The sequence below is a fragment of the Phacochoerus africanus genome, chromosome 14 (genome assembly GCF_016906955.1).
Source record: "Phacochoerus africanus isolate WHEZ1 chromosome 14, ROS_Pafr_v1, whole genome shotgun sequence".
Classification (NCBI taxonomy): Eukaryota; Metazoa; Chordata; class Mammalia; order Artiodactyla; family Suidae; genus Phacochoerus; species Phacochoerus africanus.
In genome coordinates, this window is record NC_062557.1 from 6,115,247 (window position 1) to 6,140,280 (window position 25,034).

At 45.7% G+C, this 25,034-nt stretch overlaps 2 protein-coding genes across 2 annotated transcripts in view; one reads left to right on the forward strand and one right to left on the reverse strand.

Moving 5' to 3' along the window:
* Window positions 1–5,909: 5,909 nt before the first annotated feature.
* Window positions 5,910–23,821, forward strand: JPT1 (Jupiter microtubule associated homolog 1). The gene is made up of 5 exons (XM_047757636.1): window positions 5,910–6,099; window positions 15,736–15,878; window positions 16,229–16,326; window positions 17,549–17,567; window positions 23,554–23,821. Exons 1-5 carry the CDS (start codon window positions 6,044–6,046, stop codon window positions 23,700–23,702), a joined length of 465 nt encoding a protein of 154 aa, XP_047613592.1. The 5' UTR covers window positions 5,910–6,043; the 3' UTR covers window positions 23,703–23,821.
* Window positions 22,060–25,034, reverse strand: part of ARMC7 (armadillo repeat containing 7) — a 28,353-nt gene continuing 25,378 nt past the window's right edge. The window contains exons 6-7 of the mRNA XM_047757633.1: window positions 24,380–24,565; window positions 22,060–24,236 (exon numbers count right to left, since the gene is read on the reverse strand). The gene's annotated coding sequence lies outside the window, so the exon portion shown is untranslated. The remainder of the gene's footprint in view (window positions 24,237–24,379; window positions 24,566–25,034) is intronic.

Here is a 25,034-nt window from a genome sequence, read left to right on the forward strand (position 1 = left end):
TTTATGTGACTTTGGTCTGTGTAGTGGTTAACTAATGCAACAAGTTCCTCATAGTGAAACATAGAGTGTATATAAATAAGTTAAGAATTTTATCTTTTATTTGGAAAGTGGAGTGTTATTTCCCTGTAAACAATGACATGTGTGTAGGTATGAGATCATTTCAAAGTTTCCTACAACCTTAGGCCCTCTGTGAAAGTTTAAAGTTCAAGAATTTTCATGTAACATTTATTTTCTTTGCAATTGGTGCTTTTTCTTTCTTTCTTTTTTTTTTTATGGCCACACCCTCAGCATTGGGAAGTTCCCCTGCCAGGGACTGAATCTGAGGTAGCAGCTGTGCAAGGCCAGAATCTTTAACCCACTGCCCCAGGCCTGGGAATAGAACCTGGCCCTCTGCATTGACCCGAGCTGCTGCAGTCCGATCCTTAACCCACCGAGCTACAACCGGAACTCCTGTAATGGATACTTTGAAGACATATTATGTGGCTTACATTGCAACAAGTTACAGAATTTGGAATACAAGAGAATTTTCCCATTCTTTTCTGGGATGCCCTTTTAAGTTACTTGATGTGATTTTAGCAGTTATTTTTGCAAAAGTGGCTAAATTCACCCAGAACAGGACAGATAGATTAGATTTTTTCCCCCACTTGTTTGTTAAATAGAGAAATAGCTTGGAATTGGGGAAAGAAGACAGACTTAAACCAAATGATCTCATTCAGCCCCTAGTCTGAGAGGAGGAGGAAAGTATAGACAGATGAATGAAGTTCTCCCTGTGTAATTCAGGAGTGACCAGAGGAGTCCATCAGACCTTAGTGTGTCATAGAGTGTATGTGCCATTTTGTGTAACTTTGGTTTATATATATATATATATATATAAAATGATTTTTAGTTTTTTCATTATAGCTGGTTTACAGTGTTCTGTCAATTTTCTACTGTACAGCATGGTGACCCAGTTACACATACATGTACAGATTCTTTTTTCTCACATTGTCATGCTCCATCATAAGTGACTAGATATGGTTTCCAGAGCTACACAGCAGGATCTCATTGGTTATCCATTAACCAAAGGCAGTATTCTTTTTTTTTTTTTCTCTTTTTCCTGTCTTTTTGCCTTTTCTAGGGCCACTCCCGTGGCATGTGGAGGTTCCCAGGCTAGGGGCCAAATCAGAGCTACAACTGCCGGCCTACACCACAGCTCATGGCAACGCCAGATCCTTAACCCACTAAGTGAGGCCAGGGATCGAACCCGCAACCTCATGGTTCCTAGTCGGATTCATTAACTACTGAGCCATGACAGGAACTCCCCAAAGGCAATATTCTGCATTGATTAACCCCAAGTTCCCAATTCATCTCACTCCCTCCCCCTCCCCCTTGGCAACTAGACCTCTATTCTCCAAGTCCATGATTTTCTTTTCTGTGGAAAGGTTCATTTGTGCCGTATGTTAGATTCCAGATAGAAGTGATATCATATGGTATTTGTCTTTCTCTTTTTGACTTACTTCACTCAGTATGAGAGTCTCTAGTTCCGTCCGTGTTGCTGCAAATGGCATTATTTTGTTCTTTTCTATGGCTTGGTAGTATTCTGCTGTGTATATATACACACACATCTTCTTAATCCAATCATCTGTCGATGGACATTTAGGTTGTTTCCCATTTTGTTTAACTTTGAATAAAGAGAAGACAAGAATACGAAGTCAGAGTTCCCATTGTGGCGCAGGGGAAACGAATGCGACTGGCGTCCGTGAGGATGCGGGTTTGATTCTTGACATCACTCACTGGGTTGGGGATCCAGTGTTGCTGTGAGCTGCTGTGTAGGTTGCAGATGCAGCTTGGATCCCACATGGCTGTGGCTGTGGTGCAGGCCAGCAGCTGTAGCTCCAGTTTGTCCCCTAGCCTGGGAACTTCCATGTGCCTCAAGTGTGGCCCTAAAAAGCAGAAAAAAAAAAAAAAAACAAGAGTATGACAAAGTCATTTCTTATATATGAGACCTCGAGTTTGGTTCATTTGTTTTATTTAATGGCAAGTGAGTTTTAAGAGGAAATAAACTCCTTGCCCTGTCTCTGTCAGTGGCGTTGATCTTTTTTTTGGTGAGGATACAGCTAAGAAAAGAATGGACAGATGCACGCTAAATTTGGCTCTAGGAGTGACGGATGCAGAATGTATGTGTGAGTGATATACTTATGGGGCACCCGGCGGTACTGGGGTCGAGAAGTGAAACTTGTTCGAAATATTTGTTGGGCCGTTCATTAATTAAGTCGCTTAACCAAGTTCAGAAGCACATGACTAGTATTTTCTTTTAATAATAAGGAATGGAGGAGTTCCCGTTGTGGCTCAGTGGTTAACAAATCCGACTAGGAACCATGAGGTTGCTGGTTTGATCCCTGGCATCACTCAGTGGGTTAAGGATCCGGCATTGCTATGAGCTGTGGTGTAAGTTGCAGACTCGGCTCGGATCCCGTGTTGCTGTGGCTCTAGTGTAGGCCGGTGGCTACAGCTCCCGTTAGACCCCGGGAACCTCCATGTGCCATGGGAATGGCCCTAGAAAAGGCAGAGACAATAATAAAAATAATGAGTAGAAAATGTTAAAAATATGTATTAAACTATGGCTGAACATAAGCAGTTGCTATTCGTGTAAGTGAAAAGTAGTCAAATATCTGCAATTTTATAGGGTTCAACCTTATATGTGTGTATTGGATCACAATGAAAGATGCTATTCTAAGAGATTGGTTCCAACTGCGTTGTAGAAATCTAGACATAGTAAATCCCAGTAAGGTGGCCATTGTAGATTGCCTGTTTCCTCTGGAATTTTGGAATAAATAGGGTAGGTTGAAATTACGGGGAACTGGAGTTCCCGTCATGGCTCAGTAGTTAACGAATCTGACTAGGAACCATGAGGTTGCGGGTTCAATCCCTGGCCTTGCTCAGTGGGTTAAGGACCTGGTGTTGCCGTGAGCTGTGGAGTAGGTTGCAGATGTGGCTCAGATCTCATGTTGCTGTGGCTCTGGCATAGGCCAGCAGCTACAGCTCTGATTCGACCCCTAGCCTGGGAACCTCCATATGCTGCAGGAGGGGCCCAAGAAGTGGCAGAAAGACAAAAAAAAAAAAAAGAAATTATGGGAAACTTAAAACACTTTGTCCTGTAGTAGGAAAGCTGGTACCGCTCAAGACAGAAATAGTTGCTTGGGAGCTAAGAGATGCTGCGTTAGGGAGTTCCCTGGTGATCCAGTGGTTAGGACTAGGTGCTTTCACCTCTGGGGTCTAGGTTTGATCCCTGATCTGGGAACCGAGATCCCATATCAAACTGCTGCATGCCGTGACCAAAAAAAAAAAAGAAAGAAAGGAAGAGATGCGTTAGTGCATATTATTAGTAGGCACAAGTGGTGGATAAAAACTTACAGATTGTTCTGAGTAAGTTGTACATTGCATTCTTGAATAAAACTGTCCACACAGTCTGCAACAAATGTAAAACCAACAGAATTCCTGTCTCTATTAAAGCAAAATTAATTAGGGCTTTAAACATTTCCTGACATCTTTTAAATAGTAAAGTGTTTTTGCCACTTGCTTGAGAACAATAGATTATGTTCTGAGGAACTTTGAGAATATCGGGTTTACAAAAACCTCTTGGGAAAGCTGATTACGAAGCTTTCTGAATTATAAATGGAAGAGTAATACTTTGAATATAGTAGGCAAGTGGCAGTGTGGGACTAAAGGAAGTTGAAGAGGATCTATTGCTTTTATTTATTTTGCTTCTTTTTTTTTTAGGGCCGCACCCACAGCATGGAGAGGTTTCCAGGCTAGGGGTCCAATCCGCGCTACGAATGCTGGCTTCCGCCATAGCCACAGCAATGCCAGATCCGAGCCTCATCTGTGATATACACCACAGCTTATGGCAATGCTGGATCCTTAACCCACTGAGTGAGGCCAGGGAGCGAACCTACAACCTCATGGTTCCTAGTCAGATTCATTTCTGCTGTGCCACTCCGGGAACTCCTGCTTTTATTTTTTAATTTTTATTTTTGTCTTTTTAGGGCCACACAAGCAGTGTATGGAAGTCCCCCGTCTAGGGGTCGAATCAGAGCTACAGTTGCTGGCCTCAGCAACACCAGATCTGGGCTGTGTTTGCAATCTATAACACAGCTCTTGCGGCAACCCTGGATCCTTAACCCACTGAGCGAGGCCAGGGATCCAACCCCCAAGTCCTCATCGATACTAGTTGTGTTTGTTTCTGCGGAGCCACAATGGGAACTTCCAGGAAAAGCACTTTACATCCGTTACCTCGTCCACTCCTCACAACTATGATGTCCAGACATTAGTCTATCCTTATTTTACAAATGAGGGAACTAGTGCTCAGAAAAAAAGTTAAGAGTGGAGATTAAAACCTGGGTTTCTCTTTGAGGACACTGAGCGAGCAACCACCATACTCTACTACCTCCTAGTTAGTAATTATGTGACTTTTTTTTTTTTTTTTTAGGCCTGCAGGTGTGGCATATGAAAGTTCCCAGGCTAGGGGTCGAATCAGAGTTTCAGCTGCTGGCCTGTACCACAGTCATGACAATGAGGGATCTAAGCCATGTCTGCCACCTAAACCGAAGCTCACGGCAACACTGGATCCTTAAATTACTGAGTGAGGCCAGGGATTGAACTCTCTTCCTCGTGGATGCTAGTCGGGGTCTTAACCTGCTGAGCCACAAGAGGAACTCCCAATAATGATATGATTTTTGAGCCGGGGATGCATGCTGGGTTGGCCTGAAGAGGTTTGTTTTGTTTGTTTGTTTTAAGGTTTTGGAAATTTAGGCTTAGCCTTTAACAAGGGGGAGATTTTAATCCAAACAAGTGTGTGCTTCAAGCTTTTGTGGTAAGCCCTTAAAGACATGATCCTGCCTTATAGAAGAGAAGAACTTGTCTTTGGCTTTTCATGAACGTCTAGGAGTGGGTAACCAATACAGACTGCCTGAAAGGAGGCGGCCACACAAAAAGGAATGTAGTTCACTTATGGAAATACTGAAATAGAATAGAGATCTGCCTTGAGTAATCGGCATGACGGGGAAGGCCTACCCCCTTGTTTGCCCAAGACTTTCCTATTATGATCTTGTAAACAGTCATTCCTGAACCCTCCAAGTGTGTCTGCATTTGTTGCAGGGATAGATTTAGCCAGACAGGTGGAAGAGTCATGACTTAAGGGTTATAAACAGCTGCAGAGGCCTGGGGTGCTTCCATAGTCTTAGCAGTAAGGGATGTGGCCATTCCCCAAAGCCGGGCGTTAACCAGACTTATTAAGCACAGGTCCTCAGATCAGAACGACTGTAATTTTGGTCTAGTGTATGCACCACCCATTACAGCTAAAGAGTAACAGTAAAATGTAAAGAATTTCCAATCGTTTTAGAAGGGATCATCTTCGCGTGCTTTCTGTTGCTGACTCATAGTGCTGCTGCTTTGGGACTGTCAGGTTTCCAAACAGGACACTTAGTAGGTATTCAATTGTATACATGTCAATGTGTAGCAGTAATTTTCATCCCTTGGGGAGCATGACCTTGCTACCCACCTTGAGAAAGGCAAATAAAAGATAAAGATAAATTTGCCCTCGGCTTGCGGATTTCAACTCGCACACAGCGAGCTTTTCGCTTTATCAGGTAACTTTTTTAAGTGACAGGGAGCACAACTTGTACCGTGCGCGGGGCAGGTTTGTCCTTTATCCAATCATCACCGAGATTTGGGGGTGGGGGAGGGGAAACGTCCCTAGCTCTTCTCTGGCCAGGAAGGAGGCGGGTTTAGGCTGAGCAGGAGCAGCCTCGGCCTGTCGGGACGCCGCAGGGTGTTTGGCACTCCCAGGGACCAATGGAAGCTTACAGGTCCATTTGAATCGGCCAATGATGTCGGGGAAGGGGCGGGGCTTGGAGGCCCTATAAAGGCGGCGGCCCAGCGGGCTGTCGGTGGCGGAGGTTCCTGCAGCGGTTGCCGGCTTTGGGCTGGCGAGCTGCCCTACGCTCCTCAGACCTGACCCTTTCGGCATTCTGCTCTCTCGCTCGCTACCTCGCTCCTTGGCGCCATGACCACCACCACCACCTTCAAGGGCGTCGACCCCAACAGCAGGAATAGCTCCCGGTGAGGCGGCGGGGCTCATTGGGCTGGAGGGCCGCTGCCCAAGGGGGCCGGGCGGGTCTGGCGGCCGGTCGTTGGCTGTAACGTGCCCCAGGCGTTGCGCTCCTTCCCAGCTCGGCGGTGGGGCTCAGGCTACCGGCGCCGCCTTTGTGCCTCCGGCGAGTCCAGCGCGCCGGCCCCGCCCGATTCCTGCTCCTCTCCCATTCATTCCTCCCCCGGAGCGAGGGGCTGTGAAGGGCTGGGGCCGCTCGCGCTCGGAGCGCGGAGGTTTTTTTTGCCAATACGAACGTGCCGAGAGGGTTCGCTTTTTCCTCTTTGCGGCGTGGCCTGCCTGGCCCCGGGGAGGTGGTCTTGGGCTCCGGGTGCCTGGGTAGCCCGCGGGGCACCTCGATCCGTGCCCATTGTCCCATTCCTGGCCACGCGCTCGTGACTCTGGCCCAGGGCAGGTGGCGGCCCTGCGCCCGGCGTGATGGTCAGATCCGCAGCCGCAGTGATCGGGTCTGTCGAGCTCCTACCCACTCGGGTCCGCATGGCATGTAGCATTTGTGTTCGGGCGGGGCCGGTCATCGCGACCGCCACCTCTATTCAGGACCCAGCCGTCAGCCCTCCGCGAAGTGCCTCTCCTTTGCTAACAAAGAAAAGACCCCTGCTCCTTCCCCTCGCGCGCCCACCTCTGAACGGGAGGGGGAGCGAGTCGCTCCGAGTGGGTTTTCTGCGCTCAAACCTTCGGACCTCGGTCTTTGCATCCCACCTCTTTGCCTTCCCCGTTTGACGTTTGCCAAATGAGTTCATCTCTGGCCCTGGTTTGCTTGCAGGAAGAGGTTTCCTGTTCTTGGGCGGGGCCGGAGACATCCATTGTCTCTTCCGTACTATCTCCACCTGCGTATCTGGGGCCTTTCTGGTCACTCTTGCCACTGTATTTGTCGAAGAGGGCCCTGGGCACGGTGTTTGAACTGGGACCCTTTTCCAAGCCCTTGCCTAACTTGGCGGAAGGGTTTGGATGCGGTGGGGGTTATCCACATTGTCTTGGCTAATTGCATGCACGCTGTTCTTTAAGGTGGGATAAAGGCATCTCTGGGATCCTGCTCAAGGCATGGAGGAAGCTTAGATTCCACTTTTTCTGAGCATCTCTTTATTGATCATGACTCGCAGTCATGTGCGGCCAGCTTTGGGGTCCTGGGCAGGTGGCACAAAGGGAGCCATTTTGTGGGGCTAAGAAGACAGCCGTGAAATAGCAGTGTCTCACAGGAGTTGGACAGCTTGGGGACAAAAAGCAGGCTCTTCAGTGAGTCTTAGGAAGGAGAGTTGGAAATGACATCCCTTTTCAACTCATTCCTTTCAAAATGCAGAAAAGAATGGGACAGATTTAAAAAACTCAATTAGTGGGTTACTGGGAGGAAGGGGAACTTGAGCAGGATAGACCTACGAAAATACTGGTCACTCCCTCTTCTGTTGTCATCCTTCCAATGAGATCATTTTTTTTTTTCAGAGGACACTGGAACACATTGAATCTTGGGTTTTTTTTTCGTTTTGTGCCAAGAGGTCAACTCTATGCTGGTCAGACTAGCGATTGGAATGTGAAAATTTACACATTATATTAAAAAAAACCTTGAGTTTTTTTAATCCTTTGGGATTGTGTACAGTTTAGTGTTTCACAAAGAATTTAACCAGGTCGAATGAATTCTCATACAAATTTTTTTTGATCTGTGTTTTTGACGTGTAAGACTGAAATGGTTTTTGGTTCTGCAAAAAAAATGTTTCAAGTTGCCTTTTGTCATCAATTTCCTCCAGTATTGTGATCTCAAGACTGTGGCATTGTCCTTTTATTTACTTCCTACCTTTCCTTGTATAATCTCACCTCATTCTGCTAAACTTCTTTTCTTCAGTAACATTTTCCTGGCTCCAAAAACACCTTATAAATTTAGTCTGGTAGGGAATGATCTGCAAAGATCATATGGGAGCTCTAGGATTTAAAGAGAGAAGAGAAGAAGAGTAATATTTTGAAAATTGCTCTCCTCGGTACCTAGACATATTTTTGTGGCGTCTCAGATAATGTAATCCTGATTTAGTTGTCATACGCATGGTCCAGAAAAAAAATAGCAGAATCTTAAAAAATAAAATTGAAATAATTTCTGTCTTAGGATCCAAGTCCTTTGTTTGGGGATGTCTCGCTGTTATGGGCTCTAAAACACTGACGTCATCCGAGTAGGTAGTACCTGCTATTGCGGGAGGAACACAGACCTTTAAAAAGTTGGGCTGGTCAGAGCTTCGACTTTCTTTTATGCTGGTGACTGGGTTCTAGTGTCTTTTCTTTTTTTAAGGCCAAAAAATATTTCCTGGCTCTTGAGGGTTCTCAAGATTTCCAGCTGACTAAAATAATTCATGAGAGTTTAATTATCGTAGTAAGGAAAATCATTCAGTCTCTAGGGAATGAGGGAATGACAGTGAAGCCAGTTACTTTTGATTATAATATTTCAAATATCTGTTGATTTGAGGCATTAAATGCTAAAAACCCAGTGGCTTCCAACTTTAACATGAAAGCCTATTAAGTATTTATAACGTACCTTTAATTAGGAGTTAAGCAATTTAATTAGCAAACCTAAAATTATCTTTATAAGGGGTATGCCTGAACACATTTTTTTTTTTTTAATTGGCTCTGCCCGCAGCATGTGGAAGTTGCCCGGTCAGGGATCAAACCTGCGCCATAGCAGTGACAGCATTGGATCCTTAACCCTCTGAGCTACTGGGAAACACCCTAACACTTTTATCTTAATTCATATAATAAATTTAATCTGAGTGGATATTTAAAACCTGAGACTTACAAACAGTGGGGGTTTTAAATGTTTTACGTTATAAAAGCATCCACAGTGGGGCTTCTCCCTTACAGGGAAAATAATGAAATTTTAATCTAGTGTAAATTGAGTATTGAATTTTACTATGAATAGACATGAATTATTAGGTTTAGGGGAGGATGAGAACCTGTATAAGAAATATATTCAGGGAGTTCCTGTTGTGGCTCAGTGGAAACCAATCTGACTAGTATCCATGAGGACGCAGGTTCGATCTCTGGCCTTGCTCAGTAGGTTAAGGATCACGTTGCCATGAGCTGTGGTGTAGGTTGAAGATGTGGCTCGGTTCCCGAGTTGCTCTGGATGTGGTGTAAATGTTCTTCAGCGCTGATTCAACACCTAGCCTGGGAACCTCCATATGCCGTTAGTGTGACCCTAAAATGCAAAAAAAAAAAAAAAAAAACCCAGAAAGAAATATATTCAGGAGTTCCCATCATGGCTCAGAGGTAACGAACCCCACTAGTATCCATAAGGACTCACGTTTGATCTCTGGCCTTGCTCTGTGGGTTAAGGATCAGGTTGCCATAAGCTGTGGTCTCAGGCATGGCTCGGATCTGGCATTGCTGTGGCTGTGGTGTGGACTGGCAGCTGCAGCTCCGATTGGACCTCTAGCCTGGGAACTTCCATAACAAGAAAAAAAAAAAAAGAAGAAGAAATATAGTCAGTCTAAGACTAAAAAGTAAGAAGAGTAATCAAAGCACCAACCACATAATAGCTTAAAGAGAAAAATGGGATTGAGTGGTTTTCCTGTTTCAGCACTTATGTGCCTGCCAGGGACTGGAGGATTTGGGTTTTGGCCCCATTTCTGTCACTTAACTCATGTTGAGTAGTTTTTTTAGAGCTTCTCACGGCCTGACTTTGTTCTCCTAAAAAATAAGGCTGTTGAACTAGACAGAACAGAGCCCAGCATACTATCTATCGCCCAAGAACCAAGCCCAGCTGGCACCTGATTTTCACATTTAGTTTTTTTTTTTAATGAAGTATTTGTTAAGAATAGTTGATTTACAATGTTTCTTCAATGTCTGTTCTACAGCAGAGTGACCCAGAACACACAGTTCCCCGTGTTGCACAGTAGGACCCCATTGCACATCCATTCCAAGGGTAACAGTTTGCCTCCATCAACCCCAAACTCCCCGTCCGTCCCACTCCCTCCCACCTCGTCTCTAGGTTTTTTACATTTCTAAATGGGCAGAAGAAGAAAGAAGAATCTTTTTCATGACACAAAAATAAGATTTTAGTGTCCATAAATAAAGTTTTATTGGAACACAGCTGCACTCATTCATTTTCATGTTGTCTTTGCACTAGTGGCTGCCTTTGCACTAGGTGACAGAGCTGAATAGTTGCAAAAATGACCCACGAGCCAAAAATACTTCCTCCTTGGCTTTTACAGGAAGAGCTGGTGACCAGGAGAGGGTGTCTAACATGCTTTCCTCTAAATATCCTACGTTTTAGTTGTTCAAGATCCAGGAGGGCTTCATGGAAGAGGCGGAGGTTTAAGAAATGGGCTGGAGTTTGACATAGCCACCGAGGAAAGGGTGGAGAGTCCTCTGGGCAGGAGGAAATATGGGAGTAAATACTCTGAGAGTGGAGATAAGCCAGAACAGTTCCTGGAACAGTGAATGAAGTTGCCTGACTAGGTTGGAGAAGATGCTAAGAACTGGATACAGCTGAGAAGTGAAGTTTGATTTCCTTCAGTTCTGCTTATTTTGCTTAAGCTTAACCAAGCCTTTCATCTGCAAGTATCCTTGTACATATATATCTGATTTCCTACTTAGGATAAGTTCTAGAAGCAGAAAGGTTGGTTCATATAAGATGCAAACATGGGAGTTCCCGTCGTGGCGCAGTGGTTAATGAATCCGACTAGGAACCATGAGGTTGTGGGTTTGATCCCTGGCCTTGCTCAGTGGGTTGAGGATCCGGCGTTGCCGTGAGCTGTGGTGTAGGTTACAGATACGGCTCAGATCCCGCGTTGCTGTGGCTCTGGCATAGGCCAGTGAGTGGCTACAGCTCCGATTAGACCCCTAGCCTGGGAACCTCCATATGCCTAGGGAGCGGCTCTAGAAAAGGCAAAAAGACAAAAAAAAAAAAAGATGCAAACATGAATACTTGATATATTTCATCAAAAGGTTCTTTAGAAAGTTTGTGCAAATTTATATTCCCACACTTTAATTCATAGTAGAAATTGGCATTTTTTTCATCTTTACTAGTCTAATAGGCAAAAAAAAAAAAAAATCCTTTTGCTTCAAACTTCATTTATTTGCTAATTTGAATTTTTAATGTGGAGAGACTATCCATAGTTTTAAATTGTCCATTAGTACCTTTTGTCTATTTTTCTCTTGTGATTCTTTTAATAATTTTTTTATTTTGGTCACACCCATGGCATGTGGAAGTTCCCAGGCCAAGGACTGAGCCCTAGCCACAGCAGCAACCTGGGTCGCTGCAGTGACAACACCAGATCCTTAACCTGCTGTGCCACAAGGGAACTCCTCTTTTGTTTTTAAAAGCATTTGTATTATCCTTTGTCAAAATGTGTGTTTTTGTCAGTTTTAATCTGTCCATTTTTCATGGTTTCTGGCTTTCATCTTGTACTCAGAAGGAAAGCCCTTTTCTTTAAGACTAAGACTATATTCGTACATGTTTTCTTACAGTATTTTGAAATATTTGATCTACCTAGTCTTTAGCTTGAAAAAAAAATTATTGGAGTGTAGTTGGTTTATAATGTTGTATTAGGGAGTTCCCATGTTGGCACAGCAGAAGCAATCCGACTAGTAACCAAGTGGTTGCATTTTCGACCTCTGGCCTCAATCAGTGGGTGAAGGATCTGGCGTTGCCGTGAGCTGTGGTGTAGGTCGCAGACATGGTTTGGATCCTGCGTGGCTGTGGCTATGGCTCAGGCCAGTGGCTGCAGCTCTGATTCGACCCCTAGCCTGGGAATCTCTTATGCCACAGGTGCAGCCTTAAACCCCCCCCCCCCAAAAAAAAGTTGTATTAGTTTCAGGTTTTAAATTTAAGTATTTGGCCTAGCTGGAACTTATTTTGGTAAATGAAATGAGTTGGGAATATATGTTTTGTTTAATCAAAATGACTAGCCAGTTAAACCATGCAGTTCTGAACTGAATAAAATACTCCAATGGTGGAGTTCCCTTTGTGGCTCAGCGGAAACGAATCCAACTAGGAACCATGAGGTTGAGGGTTCGATCCCTGGCCTCGCTCAGTGGGTTAAGGATCCAGCCCTAAAAAGCAACAAAACAAAACAAAAAACTCCAGTGGTAGTCTTTCTGAGATCGAACTCTATCTTGACAAAATCCTAAGGAGAAAACCCCCATTGTATAATAGAGTTGGTAACAGAATCTCAGTAATCGATAAAACATATTTATAAATGAGTAGGTTTGATGGAGCTCCTGTTGTGGCTCAGCTGGTTAAGAACCTGACATAGTGTCCATGAGGATGCAGGTTTGATCCCTGGCCTTGCTCAGTGGCTTAAGGATCCGCCGTTGCCATGGCCTGTGGTGTAGGTTGCAGACTCAGCTCAGATCCCGAGTGGCTGTAGCTGTGGTGTAGCCTGGCAGCTACAGCTCCAATTTGACCCCTAGCCTGGGAACCTCCATATGCCATGGGTGTGGCTCTAAAAAGACCCCCCAAAAACAATCTATGGTGTAGGTCGGAGACTTGACTCGGATCCTGAGTTGCTGTGGCTGTGGTGTTAGGCCTCAGCTGCAGCTCTGATCCGACCCCTAGTCCGGGAACTTCCATATGCCCCTTAAAAAAAGGGAAAGAAAAAAAAGTAGATTTGAACAACTCAATTAACAGCCTTCATCTAATAGACATATAGAGCATTGGCAAATACCCATTCTCTTCAAGTACATTTTCAAGGAGTTTTACAAAATTGACCACATAAAGCACATCTTATCAAATATCAAAGGAACAATGTCGTACAGACTTTGTTGTCTGTGTTATAATGAAAACCTGGAAATCAGTGAAATAGAAACATCTTAGGTTCGGAAAATTACAAACTTTTAAGTTATTTATGGGTCAAAGAAGGAAATAATGGAAATAAAATATTTAGAATGGAAATATGGTGAAATATCAAAATGGGAAGGCCTCTGGAGGGGTTCTCTGAAGAGAATTTATACCCGAAGTGTTTAATTTTTCCTTTTTTTCCTAATATAGGGATCTGAGTTTACAAGTGACAACCACATTTATTTGGAAACTTGAATGAAATGGACACCTTCCTGGAAAAATGTTTCTTACTCAAAATGATTTAAGAAATCCTTTAAGAAAAACAGACCAGTCCCATCACCGATGAAGGAAGTGAATCTGTAGTTGGAAAATCTTCCCATGAAACCATCTCCATTTTCTGTGTTTTGAGTGGTGTTGGGACAGATTAAATTGAGTTTTTCCAAGGAGGGGAGAGGTTGGTTGACCTGTGGCGGGAAGACTGGAAACGCGAGAGTGCTCTATTTCCCTGGAAAAAAGCCATAGATGGGGAGTCCCCGTCATGGCTCGGTGGTTATGAACCCAACTAGTGTGCATGAGGACATGGGTTCGATCCCTGGCCTCTATCAGTGGGGTAAGGATCCAGCGTTGCCGTGAGCTCCAGTGTAGGTCGTAGACAAGGCTCGGATCTGGCGTTGCTGCGGCTGTGGCGTAGGCCGAAAGCCTAAGCTCCAATTCGACCCCTAGCCTGGGAAATTCTATATGCCTCAGGTGCGGGGGGGGCCCTCCCCCCAAAAAAGGAAAAAAAGCTATAGATGGTGCCTGAAGCTGCATGGGTACAGCGCGTGCTGCGGAGTCCTGCACTTTGTGTCTTGTGGCCTCCTCCCCGGCCAGTCACTCATGGTCATCACCGAGCATGATGAGACAACTGCATAAAAGGCTTGTGAGTGATGTGGAGACAGGAGAGACACCAGCAGCCTTCCCTGGACTTCTGAATTGATCAAGTTAACTTTCTGTGTATATTCTTCCTTATGTATGTATGTATGTCTTTTGGGGGGCTGCACCCTGGCATATGGAAGTTCCTAGGCTGGGGGTTGAATTGGAGCTGCAGCTGCTGGCCTGCACCACAGCCACAGCAGTGCCAGATCCAAGTCACGTCTGTAACCTATGCCGCAGTTTGCGGCGGCGCCGGACCCTTAACCCAGTGATTGAGGCCAGAGATTGAACCCACATCCTCATGGATACTAGCTGGGTTCTTGACCTGCTGAGCCACAATGGGATCTCTGTATTCTTCCATTTTTATTTTTTTGCTTTTTTAGGGCCACCCCTGTGGCATATGGAAGTTCCCAGGCTAGGGGTACCATTGGAGCTATAGCTACTGGCCTGTGCCACAGTCACAGCAATGTCAGATCTGAGCCACGTCTGTGACCTACTCCTCAGCTCATAGCAATGCCAGATCCTTAAACCCACTGAGTGAGGCCAGGGATCGAACCTGTGTCTTTATGGATACTAGTCAGGTTCGTTACCACTGAGCCACCATGGGGACTCCCATATTCTTCTGTTTTTAAAATTTCGTTGAAAATTGGAGTTCTCTCGTGGCACAGTGGGTTAAGGATCGGCATCACTACAGTGGCTTGGGTTACTACTGTGGCGCAGGTTCAGTCCCTGGCCCAGGAACTTATACATGCTCAGAGCACAGCCAAGGAAAATTATTTTTCTTTGAAAATAAAAATGTATATCCCTTCATGGTGCAGCAGAAACGAATCCGACTAGGAACCATGAGGTTGAGTGCAGCCCTAAAAATGCAAAAGACAAAATAAATAAATAAATGGGGGTTCTCTTTGTGGCTCAGCGGTTAACGAACCCAAGATCCATGAGGATGTGGGTTTGATCCCTGGCCTCACTCAGTTGGTTAGGGATCTGGCGTTGCCATGAGCTGTGGTGTAGGTTGCAGACATGGCTCCGATCTGGTGTTGCTGTGGCTGTGGTGTAGGTCAGCGGCTACAGCTCTGATTTGACCCTTAGCCTGGGAACCTCCATATGCAGTGATTGTAACCCTAGTGCGACCCTAAAACGCAAAAGCAAAAAAAAAAAGATCCAATTCTTAGTTATTTACTTTTGGCCATGGCATGTGGGTGTTCCTGGGCCAGGAATTGAACCCGAAGCACAGCAGTGACCAGAGACTAGTTACAACATTGGATCCTTAACCCACTGAACCATAAGGGAATCCTGGAACCACTTTTTTTTTTTTTTTTTTTGCTTTTTAGGGCCACACCCGTGGCATATGGAGGTTCCAGGCTAGGAGTCGTATGGGAGCTGTAGCTGCCGGCCTACACCACAGCCACAACAACACAGGATCTGAGCCACATCTGCGACCTATACCACAGCTCATGGCAAGGCCAGATCCTTAAGCCACTGAGTAAAGCCAGGGATCGAACCTGCGTCCTCATGGATGCTAGTCAGATTTGTTAACTGCTGAGCCACAATGGGAACTCCCCGAACCATTTTTTAAATAAATAACAAGACGTGCTTCTAAACTTCGTAGATGTGTCCAGCTGAGCCCGGTAGACAAGCTCCACTAGCCTTTGCCATTTCTTCAGAGGGGATGCCAGCAGCCTGTTACTGGTGTGATACACAGCCTCACCACAGATGGAAACCAGCATTTCATGTCTTCACACCCAGCGCTGAATCTATACCATGATAGACTCAATTGCTAATTTTCCCACTCTCAGCTCTTTCAGAGGGGGCAGGTGGACTCAACGGGCGAGGGAATGAAACGAAAGGTGTTTGAAAACATTTATGCCAAGAAATGCTTTGACAGGATCTGAAATTGATGTCTTGCCATCATTCCTAGGGTTTTGCGGCCTCCAGGCGGAGGATCCAATTTTTCATTAGGTTTTGATGAACCAACAGAACAACCTGTGAGGAGGAACAAAATGGCCTCTAGCATCTTCGGGACACCTGAGGACAATCCCCCTTCCTGGGCCAAGTCGGCAGGTACTGCTTGTGTCTGATCACTGGTCAAAGGGATGGACCCAGCAGAGCAACCCGACAGCTGCTTTTGTTCTGATGAGCAAAATCTAGCTTAATGACGAGATAAATGACCATTAAAGCTTGTCACTGGCGGGAAGGCCGGGACTAAGGAATGGGACATTCCGGGAGTGTGTGCGATGGGACAGAATAAGGACTGCCATCAGGTCGGGTTATTTAGCCCCACTCTCGAATTTTTAAGCCATCACTTTACCTCCCTAACACTGCTCATTTTGTAATATGAGACTAACTTATTAAATAGTGTTTTGCTGCAAGTCTTTCCATTATATTCGTCAAAAAAGTCTGTTCTGATTCAGGTGCCAAGTCTAGCGGTGGCAGGGAAGATTCTGAGTCATCTGGACCCCAGAGAAGGAACTCTTCTGAAGCAAACTCTGGAGACTTCTTAGAGCTGAAGGTCAGTGTCACGGTTTTGATCACATGTCTCTCCTGCTATTAGGATTAGTCTCTGTCCTCGAGTATTGATTTTTGAAACTGGATCATACCCACTTCCTATGTATCTCATACATAACACGTCTGAGCTCAAGGACTGTTTTAGTTGTTGGCAAATGTTGCCCAGCTGTTTTGAGCTGAACTCCAGGCGGCTGCAGCACAGGTGTTACCATTGCTTGTCTGCAGGTGGCAGTGGCCCCTGAGTCCCAGATGTGTCTGGAAAGCCTGGCAGGGTGTCCTCCTGAGTAGGGATCTCAGGGCACGTGAAGGCATCAGTCCTCTGAGTGAGGAGGCTTGTAGAAGGGCTTTGGAATTGATGGAGGCCCTTCAACAGCTCGGTTTGAACAAAGGAGGTGGGGGTGGAAGTACAGGTGTTCCAGTTTCCCTTCTGATGGTCAAAGATCCTCTGAAGTGCTCATTGATATCAGGTCATCAGCGTAAACGTCAAGGTTTTTGGTGTATTTGGAATGTTACTGGCACTGGGGCAATTTGTCCAGCAGCATTTTTGCGTAGCATTGTCCCAAGTGAAATAAAGGTTGCTTATTGTAATGGCAGCCTGGCCCTGAACCTCACTGCATCAAAATGGAATTTCAGGATATCCCACTGTGGCTCACTGGGTTAAGAATCCAACTGCAGGGAGTTCCCATTGTGGTTCAGTGGTTAAGGAACCTGACTAATAATGAGGACACGGGTTCGAGCCCTGGCCTCCATTAGTGGGTTAAGGGTCCGGTGTTGCCGTGAGCTGTGGTGTAGATCACAGAAGTGGCTTGGAGCCTGCATTGCTGTGGCTGTGGTGTAGGCTGGCAGCTGCAGCTCCAGTTTGACCCCTAGCCTGGGAACCTCCATGTGCTGCAGGTGAGATCCAAAAAGACAGAAAATGACAAAAAAAAAAAAATCCAACTGCAGTGGCTTGGGTTGCTGCAGAGATACAGGTTCAATCCCCAGCCCAGCACAGTGAGTTAAGGATCTGGCATTGCCGCAGCTGTGGTGTAGGTCACAGCTGCAGCTCAGATTGAATCCCTGGCCCAGGAACTTCCATATGCTGTGGGTGTGGCTGGTGGGGGGCGGGACACACACAGTTTCACCTTTGGCTTCAAATAGACAGTAGTGTGTCTGAACTTTGACTCGTTTATTTGTGTGCTGCAAAATTAAAACCTGAAGTAAATTGAATTTTTTTCCCCCCCCAGGGAGAAGGTGACATTCACGGTAAGTACTTTTGAAAGTGTTACAGTTTCTGGTCTGTAAATGGTTTTAGAATAGATTGGAACTTCAATTCAAATCATGTCTGAGGAAAGAGACTGAGGAGTGAACCTGGCTTTGCCCCAAGTGCCAGCAGCCTCTGGGTGGAGAGGAAGGGGAAAGGGTCTGGAAAGCTCCTGGGTATGGCCACCCTTGGCATTGGCCTGCAGCGAGGGCAATGCTAGAAACAGGCTCACAAGGAAAGCCACCAGGGAATCCTTGAAGGGCACAGGCGGTCGGTCAGGTTGGTATTTGTTATACTCATCGATAAGGTTTTAGTAAAAGTCTCTGGCATTTCAGGCTCAGCCCACAGCATGTAATTTACAATGCGCGTTTCATTTAATACCCGAGGTGCTTAGTCAGCGCCACACCGGTATCCCTGTGACGTCGCGAGTGCCCTCTGCGGGCAGGTGTGCATTTTCAGTGAGCACCCGCATCGCCACGTATGTGTGCAAATGAGCCGCAACCATTTATTTAATTATTTCAAATCTCAGACACTTCTTTAACAAGTGCTAGAGAATTGCTGTGGGTGCGAGAGGTCTGTGTTTGTTGGCCAGTAGCAGTCAGGGCAAGACGGATGCAGTGAAGCAGCGTCCGGGGCTCTGGTCCAGGAGGACGAGGCTGCTTCCTCAGGACGTTTTTCTGCCATTACCATTTGTGAGTCATTCTTCCAGGGAGGCAGAATGTTTAATAAGAACCACTCCTGTCCTCTCAGCGTCTGTTGATGGACACGGTGGGAGGAAAATCCGTGGACCTTCCGTGAGCGTCGCCTGGGCTTTCTGCCCACGGACAGGTTATATTCTCATGGAGGAAGGTGTATTAGTTATTGTTCCTGCACCGTTTGTCCCATTTTATTTTTTGTGTTTTTAGGTCCACATCTATGGCATGTGGAAGTCCCCAGGCTAGGGGTTGAATTGGAGCTACAGCTGCTGGCCTACACCACAGCCACAGCAACATAGGATCCGAGCCGTGTCTGTGACCTACACCGCAGCTCACGGCAATGCCGGATCCTTAACCCACTGAGCGAGGCCGGGGGTTCTCACGGACCCTATGTTCTTAACTTGCTGAGCCACAGTGGGTACTCCTGTCCCATTTTGAAAGACTGTTCTGGGAGTTCCTGCTGTGTCTTTTAAGGGGGTCGGAGGCTTCTCTGGAGTTCTGGAACGCACGTTCAGTCCCCGGCCTGGCACAGTGGGTTAAGGACCTGGCATTGCCACTGAGGCATAGGTTGCAACTGTGACTTGGATCTGATCCCTGGCCTGGAATGCCGTATATTGAGGGGCAGCCAAAAAAGGGGAAATAAAAAAGACTGTTCTGGAGGTTTTAAAAAAAAGTCTAGGCTTTTTGATTCCACTGCTTTTTGCATTCTGAAATATTTCCACCATCAGACCTTTTTTAGCAAGAATCAGCTAATCATTATGCACTAATTTTGGCCAATGGATATAATTAGAAATTGGGGGACACAGAGAAGTGTGAAAGCCCTGAAGTTATGAACAGACGTGTCATTTGTCCTAATGGTTAGTCCTGTCTCCCAGCCCCAGCTCAGGGTGTTATAGATTCTTCAGGTGAACTCTAAGGTGACTGATACTAAAGTCCTTTTTTTAAAAGATCATCAGTTTTGCCACCTGATTATTCTGTGGTCCTGACTGCTGCTGTTAGTTGATCTGTCATGAAATGACAGGGGGAATAAGCATTCAGGACTCATCTGCTGAGTGAACGTCAACTCCAGTTCTGTGGCCAACTTCACTGTAAAGCCAAGCTGCTCTGCTCAGCTGAAGTAAAACAGATTTGGGGAGCTTCTGCCGTGGCGCAGTGGATTAAGAACCCAGCTGCAGTGGCTCGGGTCACTTTGGAGGCATGGGTCCGACTTCCAGCCTTGCACCATGTTTTGAAGGATCTGACATTGTCATTGCTGTGGTAGGTTGCAGTTGTGGCTGGGATTCAGCCACTGGCCTGGGAATTTCCATGTGCTGAGTGTGGCTGAAAAAGAAAAAAAGAAGAAGAGATGGTTTGGGTATATTGCCTTCATCTTTGGGGTAATTAAGCAGGGGTGGCTACAGGGAGGACTTTGGAAATCTTTCAGAAGGAAGAAGGTCCAGGAAGTTCAGGCACAAGTCGTTGCCTCCCTTTGGGCAGCTTCCAAGGTCTGCTCTGGTTTCTAGAGGCTCTGCTTCTCTGACCCTGATGACAAGTCATTTTTTCTTTTCTGACATTGGTGTCTGTTGGGTTGCATTATCGATGTGCCAAAGACAGATAAGTCAGGAATATATAGAATGTATGTTATGGTGGATGTGTCTTTGTTTAAGCCCCACTTTTTTTTGATGATACAGTCACTGCTATTTTTATGCATCTTTATAGGGCCACACTCATGGCATATGGAGATTCCCAGGCTGCTGGCTTATACCATGGCTCATGGATCCTTAACCCACTGAGCAATGCCAGGGATCGAACCTGCAGCCTCGTGGTTCCTCATGGTCAGATTTGTTTCCGCTGAGCCACAAGAACTCCAAGCCCCACTTTTTAATTATTCAATTGACAAACGCTTTCTCAAGTCCTAGAGAAGTTTCTACCCTTACTCTCAATTCCTGTACTTATTTCAGACGAATGAGATGATGTATGAGAGAAAGCTCCATTTCTCTGGCTGGAGTGTTTCTGACGGGACAAGTGAGCGTTTAAGTCAAGGCCTGCTGTCTAGTCTCCACGTGTGCCTTTTTCCCTCCCCGTTTTCTTTTTTGGTGTGTTATCTAGTTGTGAAAGACAAAACAGTTCTGTTAATAATGAGAGACAAATGCAAGACTGGTGAGAATGAGCTTATTTATGTAGAAATCGTTTTATGGAAATAAACTACCACGTTAGAGCCACAAGGTAATCTTGGGTCCTTTAGAAGGACTCATTAGCTACTCAGTCCAGACTGGAGAGGTCAGTTAGACCCTGTGCCGTGGGGGCTGTGTCCTCGCAGCAGGAATGAAACAGTTGATATACTGGTTCCGGCTGAGTTCATGGTCTGTATCCGTCTATCTTGGGTTGCTTTAAAATGTGGGTTCTTGGGTTTTGTTTGTATTTGCAGTAAATTGGACATACTTCCCTAGGTTTTGTAAGGACTTGGGTATTTAATGTTGATGCATTCGATCCTATTTCTTATGTAACAGGAAGCTGAGAGGCTACCCTTTCTCTCCAAGCTTTGCTTCGTAACCTTGAGTGCTGTCATTTTGGAAAACTGCACACTAGGTTTTTACTTGCAGCTGCTCAGTACCAGGACATTACATGCCTTAGACGGCAGTACTTTCAGAGTTCTCTTGTGGCGCAGTGGGTTAAGGATCTGGTGTTGTCACTATACCAGCTTCGGTTGCTGTTGTGGCATGCGGCATGGGTTTGACCCCTGGAGGAAGAGCCTGTGTATGCCACCGATGGCCCCCCAAAAAAAGTCAGTTCTATCAAATGTTCCAAAAATTCATAAAATGAAATGTTAAAAGCAGCAGTAAGCACAGTAGAAAATTGACGGAACACTGTAAATCAGCTATAATAGAAAAACTAAAAATCCTTAAAAAAAAGGCGGGGGGCAGCAGTAGCGTAGTTCTGAGATCTGTGTTTCTGATCTAAGACTTCCCCCTTGGACTTCTCCCTTTGGGTTGGCTAAATCAAAACTTGCTGCAAGTGGTTTTAGGAATGTAGACTTCTAAGGTTTAGTCTTTGAGGAACTTTAAGAAAGTACATGTTTTCGAAATGAGTACGTTAAGTCAGTGTCCAGTGTAGTCTGTACAAAGCTCGTATATACCACATGTCACAACCAGTATCTCTGCTTTGCTACTTCCTGGGTTTGGGGGCTTCTAAGTTAGAGAAGGGCATAAATGTCTTTAAACCTTAAGGTAGTTTTCCTTCCAAGTCTTATAAATTAGTATTTCATTTTTTATACTAAAAATGCCTGTGTGTGTGTTGGGAGGGTGGAGTTAGTCTAAGGCAGGTGTTAGAATATGCAGCTAAATTTACATTGATGATTTAACAATGAAATGAGACCTGGCATTTTTTTTTTTTTTTTAATTAAGTCTAACATGCCTTGGAGTTCCCGTTGTGGCACAGCGGAAACGAATAGAACTAGGAACCGTGAGGTTGTGGGTTTGCTCCGTGGCCTCGCTCAGTGGGTTAAGGATCCGGCGTTGCTGTGAGCAGTGGTGTAGGCCGGCAGCTACAGCTCCAATTAGACCCCAAGCCTGGGAACCTCCATATTTAGCGGGGGCAGCCATATATTAAAAAAAAAAAAAAAAAAAGTATATCCTGCCTTAAGCTATTAAGCTCTTCAAAGAAATTACTTTTCACAGAAAATCCAGTTTTGTTTTGTTTTTGTTTTTTTGTACTAAGTCACTCTTGACTTTGAATCAATGGAAACTACCTGGTTAAGACTATATGCTTGTTGGGAATTTCACAAATCAGTCCATGAATCAATCAAGCAATATTTAGGATATTGGATAAGATAATAATATACTAATTAAGGTTTTAATGTGGAAAGTGCCAAGTTAATACAACGGAAGTGAGAGGATTAAGCTGTCATTACAAATCAGTAGGGAAAGGTAGATTCCTCAATAAATGCCTGTGTAGAGAGTTCCCATCGTGGCTCGGTGGTTAACCAACCAGAGTAGTGTCCATAAGGCGTTGCCATGAGCTATGGTGTAGGTCGCAGATGCAGCTTGGATCTGGAGTGGCTGTGGCTGTGGTGTAGGCTGACGGGTACAGCTCCGATTGGACCCCTAGCCTGGGCACCTCCATATGCCGTGGGTGTGGCCCTAAAAAGACAATAAGTAAACAAACAGACAAATAAACAAACGTAGAACTGCTTATCTGTACAGTTTAACAAACAAATCAACCTCACCCCGTAATCATGGAAGTGTAACATAAAACAGGAATGAAATACTTTTCTTCTGTCAGCTTGGCAAATATTAAGGTGCCGTGGCGATCAGTGGGGGAAAGGGCAAGCTGCGAGGCGAACATACGGTGACCCGGGCAGCAGGGCAGGACTTGGCACAGCCACTGGGGAAGGTGGTGTGTGATATCTGTTCAAATTGAACAAGACAGCTCCTGTCCACATGGGCACATGTTCCAGAGTATCTGTTACGGTTCTGGAATGGCTGGGTTGGTTCTAATTTTTTGTAGTCAGTAGAGAATTAATCATATATACTCTCTATATACTGTAAGGCAATTCATAAAGCAAGGTGAATTATAACCATGTGTGCTTAAATAGAGGTAAGTTTCCAAAGGTTTAAAAAAAATTTTTTTTGAGGAGTACCCTGGTGGCGCAGGGGTTAAGGATCCGGCATTGTCACTGCTGTGGTGCAGGTTCAGTTCCTGGGCCGGAACTTCTGCATGCTGTGGGCACGGCTTAAAACAAAGTTGATATCCTTTATGTTAAATACAACAGAAACAGTAGTCTCTGTTACTTGCTGGGAATAAAATACACAAATTATGAAACAAACGGACTAGAGGAACGCACCCAGCTGGTGGCAGCGCCTCTGGGAATTGGAGACCCACACAGAGGTGGGTTGGTCAGGAGCCTGGCGCTTACCTGTAACGTTCGCATTTAACATATTTATGTCTTCACATATTTATGTCATTTAGAAAAGAATATACACAGCAAAAGACCTGGGGCAAATATGGCAAAACATTAACAGTGGTGAATTCTGGATAGTGGCCACATGGTTGGTGATTGTTGGTTTCTTCTTTGTAGCTCTAGGTATGGTATGAACTCTCCTCAAAACAAAAACAAAACAGAAACAGGGAGTTCTCTGGTGGCCTAGTGGGTCAGGCCTGGGTCTTGTCACTGCTGTAGCGCAGGTTCCATCCCTGGCCCGGGATCTTCTGCCTGGCACGGGCACAGCCAAAAAAAACCCCCCCAAAACCCATCTTAGACTTTTCATCTTCCCTGGGAACAGTTATTAGCCTTGATTTCATTCTGTTTCCCTAGAAAACGTGGACATGGACTTGCAGGCCAGCCTGGGGCAGAGCGAGGAAAAGCCCGTGCCCGCCGCCCCTGTGCCCAGCCCGGTGGCACCGGCCCCCGTGCCGTCCCGGAGAAACCCCCCTGGCGGCAAGTCCAGCCTCGTCCTGGGTTAGCTCCGTCTGCCCAGAACGCTGTCGTTTTGTTTCTTTGTTTTCTCCATGCTTGTGAACTGCACAACTTGAGCCTGACTGTACATCTTTTGGATTTGTTTCATTAAAAAAGAAGCACTTTATGTACTGCTGTCTTTTTTTTTGTTTGTTTTTTGGAAGAACAGGTTCTCTGTCTGTCCTGATTCCTCTGGGTCCATAGGCCATGGCATGAGTGTTTTCTAGTAGTAGACTGGAGGGAAAGCTTTGTGACACTTAGTACCGTGTTTTTAAGAACAAACAATTGGGTTTCAAATGTGTTAGAGGATCTTTTGTACTGAGGTTTTAAAAACCCTTTTCTTGTCAGCTTTACTTGGGTTGACCAAGCCTGGATTGGACAGACCAGTAAACAGTCCCCAAGCGCTGTCCCTTCAGGCCCCCAAACGAGGTGGTCCTGATGCCCACCCTACCTGGGGTTGCCCTCTGTGCCAGCGCCCTTTGCGCAAAGCCTCTTCCTGTGCCATATGGAGCGATAGCGGCCTGCCTCTCATGCCTTGCTGCCTGCAAAGCAAAAACAAACAAAAAAAAGATTGCCTTTTATTTCTGAACCTTAAGAAATCTTGAAGCCAGATACTAACTTGACTGGCTGAGCAGAGCCTGCTGCTCCCACGCAGAGCATGGCTCCCGTGTTCACTCAAACTTACGCGTTCCGGGCGGTGAAGCAAGGGCAGGACCACGCGGAAGGAGGTGGGTCCTCTCAGCAAAAGGACCGCCGCGGGCAGTGCTCTTCTTAGATAACCTTGAAGCTGTGTGCATGATGCTGGTGCTTGACCACGAGTCGAAAGTCTCATCCTTACAATGTGTGTTGTATTTCCGATCCTGGACTGTTGCTTAAAGTAAACAATGTACACATTTTGAAACACTGTGTCCTGTGTCATCTTTCTGGGATTGTTTCAGCAGTTCTGCCTCTTGAGTTGCCTTCTGCTTTGTGACTGTCAGCCCTGCCGCCCAGTGATCTGATGAGCCATTCAAGTTCAAACAGACTAATGAAGGCCCAGAGGGAAGTAGGCTCCTCTCTAAAGGAACAGGTTCAAAGTCAGAGCACAGGAGTTCCCATCATGGCTCAGTGGTTAATGAATCCAACTAGGAACCATGAGGTTGCGGGTTCGATCCCTGGCCTTGCTCAGTGGGTTAAGGATCCCACGTTGCTGCGCCTCGACGGCTACAGTTCCAATTCGACCCCTAGCCTGGGAACCTCCATATACCATGGCAGCGGCCCAAGAAATGGCAAAAAGAAAGTCAGAGCATAGTTCAAAATGCCAAAATGATAATTAATGGATACATGGTAATAAAATATAG